Source organism: Saccopteryx leptura, chromosome X, assembly GCF_036850995.1.
Source record: "Saccopteryx leptura isolate mSacLep1 chromosome X, mSacLep1_pri_phased_curated, whole genome shotgun sequence".
In the NCBI taxonomy this organism is placed as follows: domain Eukaryota; kingdom Metazoa; phylum Chordata; class Mammalia; order Chiroptera; family Emballonuridae; genus Saccopteryx; species Saccopteryx leptura.
This window is the reverse complement of record NC_089516.1, coordinates 86,319,095-86,339,695: the sequence shown is the minus strand read 5'-3', so window position 1 is coordinate 86,339,695 and position 20,601 is coordinate 86,319,095. Positions and strand designations below refer to the sequence as shown.

Here is a 20,601-nt window from a genome sequence, read left to right as displayed (position 1 = left end):
AGCCAATGACCTTTGGGCTCAAGCTGGTGATCATGGGGTCATGTCTATGATCCCATGCTCAAGCCAGCAACCCCTTACTTGAGCTGGTGAATTCATGCTCCAGCTGGTGACCTCAGGTCCTCAGTGTCCCAGGCCGATGCGCTATCCACTGCACCAGCGCTTGGTCAGGCAGCATTTCCCACTTTTTTTTGCGCTTGTTTTTGTGCTAATTGTTGAACATAGTGATTTGTCATCAGATACAGATGAGGACAAGCTAATGGATGGGAGTTTTGACAGTAATGAGGAGTTGTATTAATTTTATGATGTATAAAAGCTGAGTTCAATAACTTTATGTAATACATTTTTTTTCAAGTTTCGGGCCCCAAAATTAAGGTATGTCTCATACATGGGAGCGTCTTATACATGGGGAAATACAGTAAATGCTTGTCCTGTTCTAGGAATGTCCCAAGAGACCCATGTGGCTGGAGACAAAGAATGTCGAGTCTTGAGAGCCACTCGAAGGACTTTGGCTTTTCTCTGAGAGCTGGGAAGCTGTTAGAGAGTTTTGAGGATAGTACGTGTATGACCTGACCTAGATGTTAAAGGATAACTCTGGGTAGAAACAGGGAACTGGAGACCTCACAAGCCTTCCAGGGACATTTGTGTAGCTGTGCCTCATGGAGCTGATACAGAAGGTCATTTACATACTGAGGTAGTCCTACACCTGAGTATTTTTGCATAGAAATCCTCTCAATTCAGTAGCAGAATTTCATGAACCTTCACCCTGATGAGTCCCATTGTCAGTATCTTTGCCTGACATGAACGGCCTGGGCTTCTGTGTATTGCCCAGGTGAGATTCTTAATAGGGTGACTCTGGTTCCCGTCTGGTTCTGGTTGGGCAAAGCTTTTCGTGCCAGGCTGCCTCAGTCTGCAGGCCAGATTAAGTGTTAACCATGCTTTAGCTCAGGCGACCACCCCTGATCGAGTCAGATTTACCTCTGCTAAAGGAGATGGCGGCGGGGTGATGTGGTCCAGAATTTGTCCAACTTGGGCTGTTCCCTCAGAAGATGACTTTGGGGAGTGTTCCCCTAAGAAGGGGATATGAGCTTGTCAGGTGCTGGCCAGCACAGGAACACCAATAAGATGAGACGGAAAGTTATTGTATGGAGATATTCTGAAGGTCAAGGGTTATTTTATTCATCCTGTATATTCAACGTTTTGCATTATTACTTGTGGCATTACAAGTTGAATTAATAAGCAAAAGGAACACGCTGCTACTGTGATTGCCTCTCGTGTTCCTGGGTGTGTATGTGTAGGTTTTGGAAAGGAGAAAGACCGAGGAGCACCAGTGGGTTTTTTTCCCTGTGACTGTCCCAAGAATTCTCACTGCAGTCTAGTAAGCCACCTCTGAGCAGCGTTCTCTCCTTGGACATTTATCCAAAATCAGACTGTAGTCCAAAGATGCTTAATCCTCATAAGGGAGCATTCTCAATCTCCTCCTCCCAACAACTGAGACGTGATGCTGTGAGGATTTGTTTCTACACCACATGGTTAAATAAGTTCTAGAATTATCCATTTTCCCCTCTTGGGAACTCATAGCAAACATCAGTATCATTTTTTAAAATCTTTTAAAAGTCCTGCAGGAAAGTAACTTGTTTAACTTCATCAACTCAATTTCCAAATTAAAATTAAAAAAATAAAACTTAGCTTTTAGAAATGCATGTAACCATTTCATATTCTAAACCACACCTATTTTCATTAGATTTAAACCGAACAGCAGCTATAAGATTTTGTTCTCTAACCATCCCCTACTTTAAAATCCCCCTCACAGCCTGATCTGTGGTGCAGATGATAAAGCATCAACCTGGAATGCTGAGGTTGCAGGTTCGAAACCCCTGGCTTGCCCGGTCAAGGCACATATGGGAGTTGATGCTTCCTGCTCCTCTCCCCTTTTCTTTCTCTTTCTGTCTCTCTCTCTCTCATCTCTTTAAAACTATTAAATTAAAAAAAAAGTTTAAAAAGAAAAACAAACGTCCTTAAAAAAATTCCCCCTAACAGAAACTAAAAAATAATTAATCAGACCAACACATCAAATAACTACATAGTCTTCCTTTTGGACAGAAACAAATAAGCAAACAAGAGCAAGGAAATAACAGCAACAACAGTCAGAGAAGGAGGAAAACAGTGTAAGAATAAACTCAATAAAGAATAATTTGTATAAGAAGAAGGAAGTATCACAGAAAACAAACAAAATAGTCTATAAAAGGATAAATCACCTTGAATGCATAGTGGGTTATATAACAGTAAATCATCCTTGAAATTCAACAGGAATCATTTAATATTATTGTTCTAGTTTCCTAGGACTTCCATTACAGTTACCAAAAGCTGGGTAACTTACAAAACAGAAATGCAGTAGGAGACTGCTAGGCCGATAGCAAGGTTTCAGCAGGAAAGTTCCTCTTAGGCACTTGGGGAGGCTCTTTCTTTGCTTCTTCCTGCTTCCGGTGTTGCATGGCTTGTGACAGTGTAACTGAAACTGAACCTGTCTCCCTTGTCCTGTCTCCTCTATGTCTCTACTTGTCATTTCTGTGTCTAGCATAAGGACACTCTAATTGGGTTTAGAGGCCACCCTATGGTGGCCAGTGTGATGTTTCCTCCACCCTTAATCACATCTGCAAATAACCCTGTTTCCAAATAAGGTGATAGTCTGAGTTCTAGAGAGATCATATTCAACCCACTACAATCATGCGATGGATAACTATCCTTAAAACCCTTGAAATAACAAAATTACTGTAAGCTAAATTCTGTCTAGAACTAGTTCAGGATTCTGGAAAAGTAGAAGTATGTACTATTTCTAGATCTATTTTTATGTATAGCTATCCTTAATGAAATGAAATTTTATTGGCCTCATTTCCTTTATAAAGAAAAGCATTCTGTAATACTAAATGCTGAGAGATAGTATGTTATAAGATAGAGTCACACTAGAATGCCAGTCATGAGATCTGACTGCTAGTCCTAGATTTCTCACTCTCTGTGACCTTATTCCAGTCAGCGAGTGACCTCTTTGGGGGGTGCTGTTTCACCATAAGTAAATGAGATCGGTGGAGGAGGGTAAAGGGGGGATAGACGATGTGTTATAGAATTGTACACCTGAAACCTGTGTAGTTGTATTAATCAATGTCACCCAATAAATTCAGTAAAAAGCCTGACCTGTGGTGGCGCAGTGGATAAAGCGTCGACCTGGAAATGCTGAAGTCACCGGTTCGAAACCCTGGGCTTTCCTGGTCAAGGCACATATGGGAGTTGATGCTTTCTGCTCCTCCCCCTTCTCTCTCTCTCTCTCTCTCTCTCTCTCTCTCTCCCTCTCTCTCTCCTTTCTAAAATGAATAAAAAATCAAAAAAAAAAAAAAGAAAAAAAAATCCAGTAAAAAACTAAAAGCAAATGAGATTGGAGCCTTCCAACTCTAAACTATGTTTTATGTTCTCATCTGCTTTGATCCAATCTTATTATGTTTACTCTTTTAACTAGATTAGTATTCAGGAATGGTTTTGAAAATGAGAAAAACTTTTGTCCATAAGACTGAGATTTTTTGTATTATTATTATTATTATTATTTATTTGAGAGTAGGGGAGATAGTAAGGCAGGCTCCCTCATGTGCCCCAACTGTAATACACCTTGCAACCCCATCTAGGGCCGATGCTCCAGTATGGAGCTATTTTTAGCACCTGAGGCTGATATGCTCCAACGGAGCTATCCTCAGTGCCCAGGGTCACACTTGAACCAATTGAGCCATTGGCTGCGGGAGGGGGAGAGGGACAGAAGGGGGAGAGGAAGGGGGAGAGAAGCAGATAGTCACTTCTGTGTACCCTGACCAGGAATTGAACCTGCAATGTCTATATGCCTGCCCAATGCTCTGTCCACGGAGCCACCAGCCAGAGCCAAAATTGAAAGATTTCTTAGCATTCCATTATTTTCTTGCCTTTATAATTATCATATTTAACCAACACCAGACAGGTATTTCTAATTTCCTTTAAAATATTGAAGGAAGCAATTTACGAATGTGTTAACGTTACTATTTTTCAATCATGATGCTCATTAGAATTCAGACATTGACCCCCCTCGTGGCTGGTTTCCTTCCCTACTAGTTTGAACTAGTTTCTTTTTGTTCAGCCCTTCTTAAAATAATAAATAATTATAAACACGCACACAAATGCACACACAAATAGCTTTACTAAACATTCTCAAAGCGTAGTCATTTCAGAATATTAAACAGAGCCATGAATTTGAAATTCATATGGTATTTAATCGCTTAGCTGATAAAAGCTCTAAGAAAGTCATTTCAACATATTATTTTCTGCTAAAGGTAAATGTTTAAAAATTCCTTTTATAAACCATTAACGGACTAGATCCCCAATTACTCCCTTACTATAGAGTCCTCTGACATTTATTTTGTACTCCGCACACTCACCTGCACCCGCTTATGGTCTGTAACAGTTTCATGCATGTATGTCTGCTTTTCTCATTTAGATTTTAGACTCCTCTAGGGAAGGGACACTCTTGCCCTCTTACTGTTTGATGATGGCAGGTATGGTATAACTTGTAGGCAATAATGTGTGATTTCACGTGCATATTGACTCATCATCAATAACAACCCGTGCTTCTTCAGCAGTGAGAATGAATTTGCATTAATCTGGCACTCTTTTGTGGCCCTGCATTTTTAGCTGTAACCAGAGAAAACAAATGATGCTCACGATTTCCACACAGGAATGTAAACTGTTGGTTTGATTTGAACCATAGTCAGAAGCTTCAGACAAGGTAGTGTGCTTTACGCAGTGGTCTTCTGACTATTGTGGGACGAATTAATGAAATGGAATGTTTACAACTCTAGTTAACACCCTAAAACCCGTGCATTTTTACTATAAATCTCAATTTGGCCTGACCAGGCGGTGGCGCAGTGGATAGAGTGTCGGACTGGGATGGGGAAGGACCCAGGTTCGAGACCCTGAGGTCTCCAGCTTGAGTGCGGGCTCAACTGGTTTGAGCAAAAGCTCACCAGCTTGGATTCAAGGTCACTGGCTCAAGCAAGGGGTTACTCGGTCTGCTGAAGGCCCGTGGTCAAGGCACATATGAGAAAGCAATCAATGAACAACTAAGGTGTCACAACGAAAAACTGATGATTGATGCTTCTCATCTCTCTCCGTTCCTGTCTCTCTGTCCCTCTCTCTCTGTCTCTGAAAAAAAAAATCTCGATCTGCCAACACAAATTGCATTCGAATCTGCACATACCATGGCCTGCGTGTTTTAGAATGAGAACTGTGTTATTTGTAGAATTTTGTTCATATTCCTTTACTGAGGTTTATGAAGGGAAGCAGTGCCCACTGAGAAATGACCGGTGAGTTTGGGCAGTTTTATTCCCAGCCAACCCATCCCAGGATGGATAAGTATTTGACAATATGTTTTATGAAGATCCAAAGAAATATGTAGCAATAAATCATTGTGATTAAGATTTCTCAACACATGACAAAAACAGCAAATAGTGGTTTGAAGAATAGTATCAGAGAGTTGTGATCGTGTAGCATTCTTTGCAGAGTTGTTGCTGAAATTGGATTATAGCTTGAGGGGTATTTTACCCCACTAGGAAATTTTCTTCTTTTTTGCTTGGAACCTTAGTGATTGATCTGTCAAACTCATGGCCTGGTGTGTGTGTTCTCTTTCTCTGTGGACAGCTTCCTCAGCCTGTGTTTTTTAAAGTGAAAACAGGGAAAATGTCTTTTAGAGTTTATATGTGTGTAGTTGTTTACATTACCTCTCAAACATTTGTTTTTACTTGATATTTTCAAACTTCTCTTTAGAGTGAAACATTTTTCCTGTGTATTAACAAATGTGCATTTTAACATAATCATCGTAATGAAAATAGCTGGCTCTTGACAGTAATACAAATTAGGAATAGAAAGCACTTTCTGAATTATGGATGTTAATAACTATTTAAACAGCTTGTATTAAACTTACTAAAAGCTTGGCAAAGGAGCCAGCAGTACTTAGAAAGTTAATGTAAAGGTAGGTGCAGATCAATATTCTTAGAACATTTTGCATTGGTCTACTCTGAAAAACAGAATAATGAGGACAGTTTTTTCTGATGCAGAAATGTGAACAGGACGTACTGTGAGCACATCTCGTAAGGCAGTATTACCAAAGCAGGGTTGTTTAATATTGGTATTTTAAATTTGTTCGCTTTAACTCTTTAATGCATGAGTCATTTCAGAAGTTCCTAGTCCATTTTTGCATAGAATAGAAAATAGTAAGTTCAGTGCACTTATGTTCAATTTTATGCTTGCTTTTAAAATCTTGATCAATAATTTGAATTGACGGCAGCCATATCCATGCTCATTTAGCTACGTTGGCACCATATATATTGACATTGAAATTTTAATTATGTAATTTTAGCCTCAGAGCACAACTTTAGGGCAGATCCAATATTATTTCTCATAACAGAAGCAAGCTACTGATTAAATGGATTCCTTAATAGTAGAATGCTAACTTCCTTTCACTGGAAAACATTTGCTGTGCCTTCTATTGCATTTTCTATTCAGTCAAAATTTGTCTTGGGAAGATAATGCTAATGGATATGTGGCATTTGAAATTTTCATTTTGATTTATCTGAATTAATTTAACTAAAGGTCGTGGGCACATACCAGAGTTTTACATACTCCTGTTATTATTATGGAGCTATTACTAAAAGCACTTGTAGCTTCCGATAAGAGATGGAGGTATCCTGCTACCATAAAGATGAGGGTAAAATACAAGCTCCACGTTTACAAGTAGGGAGAGTGTTCCTTTTCAAAAAGCCTCAGACAATGCCAGGTAATGATTTGAGTATAATACAGTTGCAATCTTTCTTGTAGCCAAGGGGAGAAAAAAGGCAGAGTATTAAGAGACGCAGCCATTATCTGATAAATGATAGTGCATCTATTTTTCAGGAAGGACGTTCTTCCTACTTCTGAGCTCAGAGAATTCTATTTCGTGGTTCTTTAAATGAGGGACATTACACAAAACAGCAGAATGAGTCTTTGCTAGCTTTCCAAACAGTACAGAGGATTTCTATGCATGTTTACTTCCTACGTGGGACATTGAGTTAAAAAAAAAATCAAGGTCATGGTATTTCTACAAAGACCCAGAGTAATAGCACTGGTGGAATAGAGAGCTTCCAGTCATCTCACCAGCAAACAGGATACTTGAGAAATGTCCCTGAGGCTCCCCCCATTCCCCGGAATATCTATCATCTCAGCTGGACTTTCGATAGGAGGAGGATAGCTGCTAATTCAGTGCAGATGCTAGCTAGCACCTGGAGTGCAGGTAGGCTGTGTGGTCGATTAAAAAGGATCTGTGTGCGCTAGATAAGTGTTTGCTCCGTGACCCCAGCTGTTCTGCTGGTGTTAGATAATGGACAGCTAATTCGGGGAGATTTCCTACCTGATCTGCAGAGCTCTAGGTGTACAGCCTCTCACATCGGGGGGTTGAAACTGGAAAATCGTCTGTTGAGACAGATTCCATGATGGCAGAATATAGCAGGCATGATGAACTTAGAGTGTAGTTTGAAAAGTGAAATCAGGTTCAAGTGAACTACTTAGTGTGGTCTGCCATGTGAATATGAATCGCAAGCCCCCATATACTCAGAATCAGCTGACTCCTGTTTGTTAGGCCTGCTCTGCAACATACAGGTGTTAGAGATGAAATTAAGCAAGACTTGTGGAGACAAAATACCTCGGCAAAGCAACTTGAATAACTTCTGCAGAAGGGCGTGCTGCCGCTGTTGAAAGCCAGTCAGCAAGCGTGCAGGCAGAGAACAAATTCTGTTTTTATCCCTAACGCAGGCCCTAGACTGCTGGGTCTTGCTCCTTTGGCTGGAGTGTTGACCGTACAATCTTATTCTTTCTCAACTGGTTAGTTTAATGGCCACATCAACGTGGAAGGGAGAGATGGGGATATCATTAACTAGGTAAGGGGGTTGGGGAATGGTTGGAAACAACCCAATGACCGGAAAAAGGGGGTTGGGGGGGTTGGTAAACAAGTTAGCTATTTCGCATTCTATTCCCTGGTCGGAGGAACTCAAATGAAGGGGGTTGGGAATTAGTTGATGAACATGAGTTAAACATGTCCTTCACAGGGTTCCCAGAAACGTGCAGACTGAGTCCGGTTCTGTCTGTTCCGGAGGCTGCTGCCTGAGTCCTGAGTTCTGCTCTAGGTGTGTTTTATGGGACGAGGCTGTGGTACCATACCACCCTGATACCAGCTTCCAAAGTAGTTTTCTGGCGATAATTTCTTATATTGATGCATTCAGTATTCATCAAAAACAATTGACAACCAGATGGTAAACTGGATTGTCAAACAGATTTTTAAAGATCTGGGTTATCATAAGTTTCACTATGTGAATTAATGTTTGTCAAAGAATAAGAGTACTGTGAAATGGGTCCAGCACTAAAACTGTATGAAGCATTGCCTGATGGTAGTGGCGCAGTGAATGGAGCATTGACCTGGGAGGTTGAGATCCCAGGTTTGAAACCCTAAGGTCACCAGCTTGACCATGGGCTCACCGGCTTGAGTGTCAGATCATTGACATGATCCCATGGTCGCTGGCTTGAGCCGAAGGTCACTGGTTTGGCTGCACTCCCCCTACCCCAGCACATATGAGAAAGTAATTAATGAACAACTAAAGTGCTGCAATTACAAGTTGATGCTTCTCAGCTCTCTCTCTTCTTGTCTGTCTTTCTCTCCCTCACTTAAAAAAATAGACTATATGTGCCTGACCTGCGGTGGCGCAGTGGATAAAGCATCGACCTGGAATGTTGAGGTCGCCGGTTTGAAACCCTGGGCTTGCCTGGTCAAGGCACATACGGAAGTTCATGCTTCCTGCTCCTCCTCCTGTTCTTTCTCTCTCCTTTCTAAATTGAGAAAAGTCTTAAAAAATAGACTATATGAAGTATTAATTATTTTTTTAATTTGGAAAATGCTTAAGAATTATGTAGTGCCATTGAGGTCAGCATTAAAAGCATCAATTAACGTGGAAAAACAATTTATAATGTTAGTGGTATAGCATATCTACCTGTAGGTACTCTCACCTTTGGCTTATTTTGTACCTTAAAAAAGATTTCCTGTCAGTCTACTTACTTATCATTTTCTCCCAGAAATTGAATTCAGTATGTGCTATGCCAAGTTGTTATCAAATGAGCTTTTTGTTAATTCTGGTTATTTTTGTCTTGTTTTATAAATTACAATAATGTCTTTACATGTTGAAATCCTGTGTCTTAATTTGCTTCTGATAATAGTTTGATACAAGCATTCACCTTAATGAATTTCTCAACTCTTTCAAATGATCTTGGAAAATTGGATTAATAAAAACGAACAGACAGCTATAGAGAAATTAATTTTGAGAAGGAACAAGTTATATATGCATATTTATTTTTCAAATATGTGGCTGGAAATTTCTGAAACTACTGATATGAAGGATGCTAGATAAATACGAATTATCCATTAGTATGTGGAGATATAAGCAACATGCTAGATACATACTGTTGAGCTATATATACTTACTTAACACTATACTGGACTTTGTAGTTTGTGAACTCACGAACAGATCTGAGATCACATAATAAGAGCTTGGCCTGTGGTGGCGCAGTGGATAAAGCGTCGACCTGATATGCTGAGGTTTGCCAGTTCAAAACCCTGAGCTTGCCTGGTCAAGGCACATACGACAAGCAAGCAACAACTATGATCAACTATGAGATTATATAATAAAAGGTCAACTATTTTTGTTTTGCTTTTTTTAAGATTTTATTTATTCATTATAGAGAGGAGAGAGAGAGAGAGAGAAGGGGGAGGAGCAGGAAGCATCAACTCCCATATGTGCCTTGATCAGGCAAGCCCAGGGTTTTGAACTGGCAACCTCAGCATTTCCAGGTTGACGCTTTATCCACTGCGCCACCACAGGTCAGGCCAAAAGGTCAACTATTTTTGACTCTATATAATATTCTTTGTCTCAGAGACCTTTTCCAACTCTTAATGGCTTTGGCTCAGATCCCTTTGTGCATGATTTGGAGTCATCATGAACACTTTTTGCTCATATTTGCCCATTTCTTCCCCCCCCCAAGGGAAGAATATCTTTTATTTATATATTTTTAGAAATGTATAACATAAATTATTTGCTCTTTTGGAAAATATTTTTAGTGAGAACAATGCATTTTTGAAATTTCGGTCACCAGTATATCATTTGTAGCTGATATATGAATGGTTATTTTGTGTATATAAGTATTTTATATATAGGTACAAGCATCAACTATTTAACTCAGTCCTCTAGCAGGGAGAGTCAAGTCTGTGCATTTCGACATAGAAATGCAGACCACAGAGATATTGCAGGTTTGGTTCCAGACCCCTGCAATAAAGTGTATATTGTGAAAAAACAAGTCACGAATTTCTGGGTTTCCCAGTGCATAGAAAAGTTATGTTATAAATGTTAGAAATGTCTATTAAGTGTGCAATAACATCATGTCTGATGGGCATGTCTGCCCATTTGCCCATCTGAAAAAACAATGTCAGTAACTGAATTTAAAAATACTTTATGGCTAAAAAAGGCTAGCCACAATCGGAGCCTTCAGGAGTGGTACTCTTCTTGCTGAGGCATCTTGCCTCAATGTTGATCAAAGTACAGTATCTGCGAGGCACCAAAGAGCAAAGCGCAATAAAATGAGGCATGCCTGTAATTAATTATAGCTTGGTTTTCTCTTCTTTCTTCTTTATATTGTGGGTAGAGCTTTATATTGATTTTTTAAAATTGAACTTATTCAAGCAAAACCAAAGAATAGTTCACCCATTTCTCCCATTCCCCACCCCCTCCTCAGTCAAGCACTAATTTGTTCTCTGTATCTATGGGTTTAGATATATAGAGATTATCTTTCTATAGATAGATAGATAGGTTTTAGATTCTACATAAAAGAGCAATCATGATATTTGTCTTTCTCTGTCTGACTAGTTTCACTTAATGTAATGTCATCGAATTCTATTTCCTTTTACTTAAAAATTTTATTTATAATTTATTGTGTTGACATGGTTTCAAGTGTCACACCCAATATAACACCCTATGTTTTTGAAATTGTTGATTGATTTTAGAGAGAGAGAAAAGGGGAAAGAGAGAGAGAAAGATGGGAACATTGATCTGTTCCTGTATGTGCCCTGACCAGGGATCGAACCAGCAACCTCTGTGCTCAGGCCAACACTGTTAACAACTCCATCCATTTCTAATGGCAATAATTTTTTCTTATGTAAGTCTGAATAGTATTTAATTGCATTTTTTTTCACATGAGTTTTTTCCCCCCTGGGCTATTTTGTTCCATTACTCTGTATGTCTGTTTTTTATATTGATATCATACTATTTCGATTACTATAACTTTGTAATATAGTTCGAACTAAGGGAGCATGATTCCTCCAGCTTTGTTCTCTCTTTTCAATACTACTTTGGCTAATTAGAGGCTTTTATGATTCCATACAAATGGTAGGATATTTTTTTCTGTGAAAAATGCCATTAGCATTTTGATAGATTCCATCAAATCTATACTTTGCATTGTGTAGATTGCTTTGGTTGGTAAGGACATTTTAACAATATTATTCCTTCCAACCCATGAGTATGGAATATCTGAACATTTATTGTGTCTTATTCCATTTTTTTCATTAATGACCACTAGTTTTCAATATATAGGTCTTTCATCTTCTTGGTGAAATTTATTCCTACCTATTTTATTCTATTTGATGAAATTGTAAATGTGATTGTTTTCCTAATTTACCTCTCTGATAGTTTATTATTAATATAGAGAAATATAAAAAGTTTTTGCACATTGATTTAAAATCTTGCAACCTCATTGAATTTATTATTTCTAAGAGGTTTTTTTTTTTTCTTTTCTTTCTTTCTTTCTTTCTTTCTTTCTTTCTTTCTTTCTTTCTTTCTTTCTTTCTTTCTTTCTTTCTTTTTTTTTTTTTTTTTTTATGCATTCCTTAGGGCTTTCTATATGTAGCATCATTTCATTAGCAAATAGTGACAGTTTTACTTCTCCCTTTCCAATTTTGATGCCTTTTATTGTTTTTCTTGCCCAATTGCCCTGGCTAGTGGTGAGAGTGAGCATCTTCGTCTTGTACCTGATTTTTGAAGTAAAGCTTTTAGCTTTTCACTGCTGAGCATAATGTTAGCTGTTGGCTTGTCATGTATGGCCTGCATTGTGTTGAGGTGTGTTTCCTCTTTCCACACATGCTTTGTTGAGTTTTTATCAAAAATAATAAAATTTTTCAAATGCTTTCTTCCTGCATTTATTGCTAAGTCCTATGGTTTTTATCCTTCATTTTGTTCAGATGGTGTATCACTTTAACTGATTTGCAGATGTTGAACCATCCTTGTATCCGTAGAATAAATCCCACTTGACCATGGTGTTTGATCTTCTTACTGTGTTGTTGAAATTGGTTTGCTAATATTTTGTTTAGAATCTTTTGTATCATGTTCATCAGGGGCATTTCCTTGTGACATCCTTGTTTTTTTTTGTTTGTTTGTTTCAGCACAATGCTAGCCTTGTAAAATGAGCTTGGAAGAGTTTCCTCCTCTTCTGTTGTTTTTTTTGTTGAAGTGTTTGAGAAGTTTTTGTATAATTTTGCTTTCAATGTTTGATAGAATTCAATTCACTAGTGAAGCTGTCTAGTCCTAGACTTTGTTGGGAGGTTTTTGATAATTCATTCAATCTCCTTACAAGGAATAGGTCTGTTTAGACTTTCTGTTTCATCATGATTCAGTCTTTGTAGGTTGTATATTTCTAGAAATTGACCCATTCTAGTTTGTCTAGTTTGTTGGTGTAAAATTGTTCATAGTAGTCTCTTATGATTCTTTGTATTTCTGTTATCAGTTATGACATCTTCTCTTTATTTCTGATTTTATTTATGTGCATCTCTTCTCTCTCTCTCTCTCTGAAATTAAGCTATAAGTTTCTTAATTTTATCTTTCAAAAGAACCAGCTTTGTTTTACTGATCTTTTCTATTATCCTTTTAGTCTCCATTTTCTTTATTTTTGCAGTAATATTTATTTTTTTCTTCTACTAACTTTGGGCTTTGTTTGTTCTTCTTTCTCTAGCTTTACGAGGTGTAAATTTAGGTTGCCCATTTGAGACCTTTCCTACTTTTTGTGTTAGGCATTTACTAGAATGAATTTTCCTCTTAGAGCTCCTTTTGCTATATGCCATACATTTTGACATGTTGTACTTTGTGTTTATTTTTCTCAAGATACGTTTTTATTTCTCTTTTGATTTCTTTGTTGACCCATTGGTTGTTCATAGAATGCTGTTTAATCTTTATGTAGTTGTGAACCTCAGACTAATGCCAAATTAAAGTTGCACGGCTCTATTTTTGTTCTGTTGCTTCTTTATAAATGTATTTTGTGTCAGGCCATATATCAGCTAGCAATTGCTAAATTTTTTTGAAGTGGATGTTTATAGATCTGTAATTCATTGGTGTGTCTACAGTCCACTATCATGAGTCACAGTATGATAGGCCTTTGTATATATGCTGAACAAGTAACTATTTTAAATATCGGTATATGGGAAGCAGAAATAAAGCATATATTTTGAACATCTCCAATCTTTTTATTATCTAAAGTTTCACCCTTGCCTTGAGATGGAATATATAATAAATAATTTTAAAAATACCTTTCTGGTATTGGTTTTACTTCTGAATATCCACATTGGTGATATTTTTATAAATTTGTTTCATTTAATATTCCTCCATGAACAGAAAGTAAGCAAAACACTTTTAACTACTAATTGATGATTTTTATGTTACCTAGTTGTTATTATAGGTAAATGGGAAGTATGCGAGGATGGAAAAGTAGTGGATTTCTTTCTTTTTTGTTTTTTTTTTCTGTTTCTTTCTTTCTTTGTTTGCTTCTTTTATTTTTTTCTTCCTCTTTCTCTCTCTCTCCTTTCTCCCCTCCCCTCCCCTCCCCTCCCCTCCCCTCCCCTTCTTTCCTTTCTTTCTTAAATGAGGGAAGGGGAGAGAGTGGGGCAGACTCCCGCATGTGCCCTGATGGGGGTTCACCCAGCAATCCCCGTCTGGGGCCGATTCAGGAGTACTGAGCTATTTTTAGCTTCTGAGGCTGACATGCTCCAACGAAAATATCCTCAGTGCCTGGGCCACACTTGAACCAATTGAGCCACTGGCTGCAGTAGGGGGAGAGGGACAGAAGAGGGAGAGGGAGGGGAGAGAAGCAGATGGTCTCTTCTCCTGTGTGCCCTGACTGGGAATCGAACCTGGGATATTCATATGCCAGGCTGGCACTCTATCCATTGAGCCACCATCCAGGGCCAGGAAGTGGTGGATTTCAATCATAGCTTTGCCATTAACTCCACGGTCTAAGACAAGTCACTAAAATTCTCTCGTTTCTTTATTTGTAAGATGAAAGAGCCAATATGGGGTAACTTACTTTGATTACGTGACCAGTAAAGCTACTGTGTTCAGTGTGTGTACTTTCAATGACTTTTATTTGTAAATGAAGACAAACCATGTTGTCAATTTCAGTGTTACTGTTTGTTTTGGTTTTTAACTATTCCAATTGAAAAGAAAGTTCTTACAATTTTGAAGAAGGCCAAAGATACTTCAGTAATGAAAATGTTGTGCTTTCCTTAACAAACATTTATATGTTTTGAAAGACTTATGTATAAATATGTATCTTTTAGGATTAGCTATGTTTCTAGATTTTTATGAAAATAAGTGCAAGCCAATTTGAATATAATTAAATGCTAATGTCTCTTTCTTAGGAACTCTAACTGCATTGTAGTCCTATAAAGGTTTTTTCCTATAAGTCATTTGCATGTTTATTATTGTTTTGTTGTTATTTTGCTTTAGATGGTTTTATATCTCTGTGGAAGAAAAAAATGATAAGCATCTTCGGCTATTTTATCTTAGATAAATGTCAACAGTTCTCAAGTTGTTTAATGTGAAGGTGTTAAACATTTTGACTGTTCATTGCTCAATGATTGTTTTAAAAATTTAGTAAAGGTGAATGTATTAAGATATTTAACTATGGTTAAGAGTGCATGTATGCACAAACAGACACTATTTCCATTGTATCTTTCTCAGTTTTAGGGAGGACTTTGAAATATTATATAAAAATAAACCAGAAAAGAAAATCAATTACCATTATAGATCACACACATCCTAAGACAATAAAACATTTGGACTTGCTGAGATTTTTCTGACATCCGCAAATGAGGACCCAAAGAAATGGTTCTTTTTGGTTTGGTTGCAGTTATTTCGTGCTAAAATATATTCCTTAAAATTCAGTTTCTTTGATCTTAGTCTGTGTATCTATCACATTCCTTAATGAGTTTTTAATTGTATGTTTTAGAACTGCACCTGGTAGGTGAGAAGGACTATTGCATTTCTGCTGTTCAGTCATCAAACAGTAATTACCCTTCATCTCCCCTTACCCATTACAGGAAAGAAAATTCATTTAACTTCTCTGCTGCCCATCAGAATCAGATAGTATAACATGCAAATTGGTGTAGGAATAAAGGAAATGTGTGGGTGGTATGTTCTATTGCCTCTCTGTTTTCGTCCTTACATTCAAAGAACTTTTTTTTTTTTTTTTAAGTGAGAGGAAAGGAGATAGTGAGGCAGATTTCCTCATGTGCCCCAACCGGGATCCACCCAGCAATCCCATCAGGGGCTGATGCTTGAGTACCAAGCTATTTTTAGTGCCTGAAGCTGATGTCCTTGGACCAAGTGAACTATCTTCAGCACCAGGGGCCACGCTCAAACCAGTTGAGACACTAGCTGTTGGGAGGAGAAAAGAAAGAGAAGGGGAGAGGAAAGAGAGAAGCAGATGATTGCTTTTCCTATGTCAGTGGTCGGCAAACCACTCCTCGCGAGCCACATGCAGCTCTTTGGCCCCTTGAGTGTGGCTCTTCCACCAAATACCACATGTGGGCACTACCTTGATAAAGAATGTACCTACCTATATAGTTTAAGTTTAAAAGATTTGGCTCTCAAAAGAAATTTCAATCATTGTACTGTTGATATTTGGCTCTGTTGACTAATGAGTTTGCCGACCACTGTCCTATGTTCCCTGACCGGAAATTGAACTCAGGGCATTCATGGGCCAGGCTGACGCTCTATCCATTGAGCCACAGGCCGGGTCCAAAAAACTTCCTATCTTATTCATCACAGATCAACTTGATGGCAGCTCTGTCTCATTTTTAGTGTTTATAGATTAGGAATGTGATTTCTTGCAGTAGGTTCATTTTAACCAAATTCTACTAAAGTAAAAGAAACTGGATGTCCTGTGGAGTGTGTGATAGAATTTTAACTGTATCACTTAGCTTAGGAAAATGAACCAATAGATTTTTCTTGTGGAAGTTAACATTTTATTATAAGTTTGGCTAGTTATATTACTAAGCGGGAGCCTTAGTTAGTGTCCTAACATAATTATATTCACAATTTTCAACCTCTGAAGAAAATTTAAAATATGACTAGGACAGTCTTTTCAACTTTTTCAAACACTCATTTTTTTAAGGAACACAGGAGAGGAAAGTATTTTTCCTATAGCCTGTTGGGCATTTTAAAAGATTTGGACTTGAGCCATTTCAACTGTCTTTGAAGGAGTTTCGAGAGCTTAAGAAATTGATTTTAAAGAATAAGGAACCGGATCCATTGAGGGAACATTTTTACTTAAACTATTGCCCTCAGGAGGTTTTTGTATGTAGTTCCGGCATTTATAATTTGGTGTGAATATGTAAGAGGAATTTGTTTTCATATTATATGAGCAACTAAGAAGAACCCACATTTCCTCTTTTGTGAAGAAGTCTTAAAAATGTGTGAGTTGTATGAAACAGGGCGGGGTCTTTGCAGGGAGACCTGAAGGGTAGAATAACTTAGCCCGATAAAATCCTCTTAAGCAAATAACAGAATATAGAGAGAAAGATGGAATTTTTTTTTCAGTGTTTCCTAAGGGCATTTTAATCTATCTCAACACTGAAGTCAAAACCACCAAGAGGAAGAGCTGGAAAATTGACATGTTCAACCTCTCTATGAAGCAGGTGAAATAGGTGGAACGTGAATGTGCTTCAAAGGAATATACGCCAATGTCTGGGAATGGCATTGTTACATGTAGTAGATACCTTTGAATGGACAGAAATAGTTTATGCATCAATCCACCATGATGAAGTTTCCAAGGCCATTTAAATGCCCGTGGCTATTGTGACTGCTTTCATGTAGACAAACCTGAGTAGATACAGATTTTTTATTGGACTGTGACCAAGGCAATTGTAGCATATACAAATCTATTTTGTTTTGATTTTAACATTTTATTTTTTAAGGGATGTAGATAGTGGAATTAATGATGAAGTTGATTTAGCTGAACAAATTTTCTTTTTAAAAGCTGAAAACACTGTTTTTCTTGGCTACCCTTTGGAGATACTGCTCCATGGACTGAACATAGTGTTAGAATTGGGTTGTTCCTTGGTTTTATTTATTTTTTCTCAATGTACATTGGTTTTAATCACCTGGGCCTCGCCCCCCCATAAGTACATATAACTAAGGTTTGGTTTTAATTGCATTCAAAAAGATTTCTTTGGCCCTGGCCAGTTTGCTCAGTGGTAGAGTGTCAGCCCGGCATGAGGATGTCCCAGGTTCAATTCCCAGTCAGGGGCACAAGAGAAGCACCCATCTGCTTCTCCAACCCTCCCCCTCTTGCTTTTCTCTCTCTCTCTCTCTCTCTCTCTCTCTCTCTCTCTCTCTCTCTCTCTCTCCCCCTCTCCCTCCTTCCCTCCCTCCCTCCTTCTCTCTCTTCTCCTCTCCTCTTGCAGCTATGGCTCGATTGGAGTGTGTTGGCCTCGATCACTTAAGGATGGCTCAATAGCTTCCACCTCAGGCATTAAAAAAATTGGCTCCAGTTGTAAAGGAGCAAGGGCTCCAGATGGGCAGAGCATCGCCCCCTAGTAAGCTTACTGGGTGAATCCCAGTCAGGGCGCATGTGGGAGTCTGTCTCTGCCTCCCTTCCTCTCAATAAAAAAATTAAAAAAAAAAAAAAACAACAGCAAACCAAAACAGCCTGACCAGGTGGTAGCATAGTGGATAGAGCATTGGACTGGGACGCAGAGGACCTAGGTTTGAAACCCTGAGCTTGCTGGCTTGAATTGCAGGCTCATCTGGTTTCAGCAAGGCTCACCAGCTTGAGCCCAAGGTCGCTGGCTTGAGCAAGGGGTCACTCAGTCTGCTGTAGCTCCCCGGTCAAGGCACATATGAGAAAGCAATCAATGAACAAGTAAGGTGCTGCAACGAAGAATTGATGCTTCTCATCTCTCTATCTTCCTGTCTGTCCCTCTCTCTGTCTCTCTCTGTCACACACATACACACAAAAGCCAAAACATTACTCTGGCAACATTAGTATTAAAATGAAATATTTTCCTGCTATTAAATAAAACATGTAAACACCTTTTACTGTCATCTTTAAAGTGTTCTTAACCATTTGATTTAGCTGTTTCATATGTTATAATTTTCCCAACTTTCTGAATTCCCTCAATAAATTGAACAATCATTCATTTTCTTCGACATTCCAGTGAGTTGGGTCATGGTATGATATTCCACGTGGGAACAGACTACCATTAGAGGGAAATATGACCATTTGTACTAGAACACATAACCCTCTATACTAGCTTTTAGATCACAAACAGTGATAAAGGGATGACATGACTAATTATTGGCCTCCTGCACCTGAGACCAATTGCCTTTACAGCTAACGAGACTCAGGATAGAACTTTCTAATTTTAGCTTTAACCCTTTGGAAAGATAGTTGTGAATCCAGGAAGTCACTATTTTCTGTTATGTCTATATTGTATATGGTGTACTGAATTCACCACCCACTATATCTTTGATTTTACGTTCTATTTACACGAAGTGTAAATAATTCAGTGTCTGAAACTCCAGTGAATGGATGAAAGGTTGCAGTTTGGGGCAACCCTGAAGGGTTATCCTTTCCGTGTGTGTGTTAGGGAGCACAATCTCAGCCTCTTGTAATAGGGACATTTATAGCGTTTCTGTATTTTTCCCCCCTCCCCACTGCAGAGAACTAAAGAGAATCTTGCTTTCCATGGATTTAGGGTTCATTGAGTCCCTCAGATACTTTAATTAAGCGTAAAATTTTCTTCCCTTTGATTATGGTGGTCAGGCTAAGTGGGCTCTTGAAAAATAATGACCTCCTCTTTGAGGAAGATGTGACAGCTGCAGAGGATCTCTGTCCCGCCTGCTCCTGCCCGTGTCACCATTGCTCTGGCCATGGGACAAGTTGATTAGAAAGCTGAGCCACAGCCAGGACTTTTAAATACGGAAAGACACCCGTGCAACCAGAGGTAGCCATTCACAGAATTAGAATTACTCTAACCAGCTGCAACAAAAAGACTTTGGGGAAGGCCTGTTCTGATTCGATCAGAGGCACAAAGGAAAAGAATCCCAAAATGAGAGGAGCAGTTTGGATGCCTGCCAAAACTCTGAGAGTCACTGAGAGAAGAACTCCCTGTGGGGAAGGTTCTAAGGCTTGGGATCATTTTTACAAGAGGGTCCACAAGCGACTCATTGACTTGAGCTGCCCTTCTGAGATTGTTAAGCAGATCACTTCCATCGGTATTTTGCCAGGATTCGAGGCTGAAGTTACCATTGCAGATGCTTTAAATCATTTTTTTTTTGATAAATTGACTATCAGACGTTTAAAAAAATGACCTCAGAATGTCAGAAGGCTCGGGATAGATTTATGTTTGCATCTTAATTTTTATTTTTATATAATAGTGTATTTTTTCTGTAAGGATTATGCATGAACTATAAATAGACTCTCTCTGCACACCCCCTACCCCTCCACCACTGTAATTTCTATGTCTACTGCAATGTGAATTGGCGAGCTGTGAATACAGTGAAAAATAAATATATACAAGGTGAAATAGTAACAATAAAGAAAACACAAAATATGAGTACCAAATACACAAATTATCTATTGAAGAAGTCTAGTGTCTGTTTAGATTCTTGTGCATACTTCATATTAATTAAAGTATGTTTCAATAAGTGAATGATAAAATGTTATTAAGTATAAATATGAATAGCTCAGTTGGTTAGAGCATCATCCTGATATGCAGAGGTTGCTGGTTTGATCCCCGATCAGGGCACATACAGGAACAGATGGATGTTTCTGTTTGTCTCTCCCTCTTCCTCTCTCTCTTAAAAAAATAAATAAATAAAAATTTTTTAAAAAGTATTACTATTACATAAATGTAGTCTTTAGGTCTAAAATTTATGCTGTATTTTGGATTAGAAGTTTCAAAGAGTAGTTAAGCTTTGGGTTTCGTCACTGTGCTATCTCATTGGGTAGTGAGAAGAACATGGGACACAGGGACTGTTCTCATTCCTATTTTGAAGATGAGAAAACAAGTCTAGAGAGTTTATGTAACTGATCAAGAACAACAGCCAGAATGTGGTAGAGATGGGACTGGAATCTAGGTCTGTCTTCTCCTAAACCATGCGCTGTGGCCGTGCCCCTGTGTGGTCTCACAGCACATTT

The 20,601-nt window shown here is 38.4% G+C and overlaps 2 protein-coding genes across 2 annotated transcripts in view; both read left to right on the top strand.

Moving 5' to 3' along the window:
* The window catches only part of DIAPH2 (diaphanous related formin 2), a 983,541-nt gene that overhangs the window by 217,547 nt on the left and 745,393 nt on the right, over positions 1-20,601 (top strand). The window lies entirely within an intron of this gene.
* On the top strand, positions 475-19,771 carry LOC136385981 (small ribosomal subunit protein uS10-like). The gene is made up of 2 exons (XM_066357304.1): positions 475-553; positions 19,365-19,771. Exons 1-2 carry the CDS (start codon positions 475-477, stop codon positions 19,769-19,771), a joined length of 486 nt encoding a protein of 161 aa, XP_066213401.1.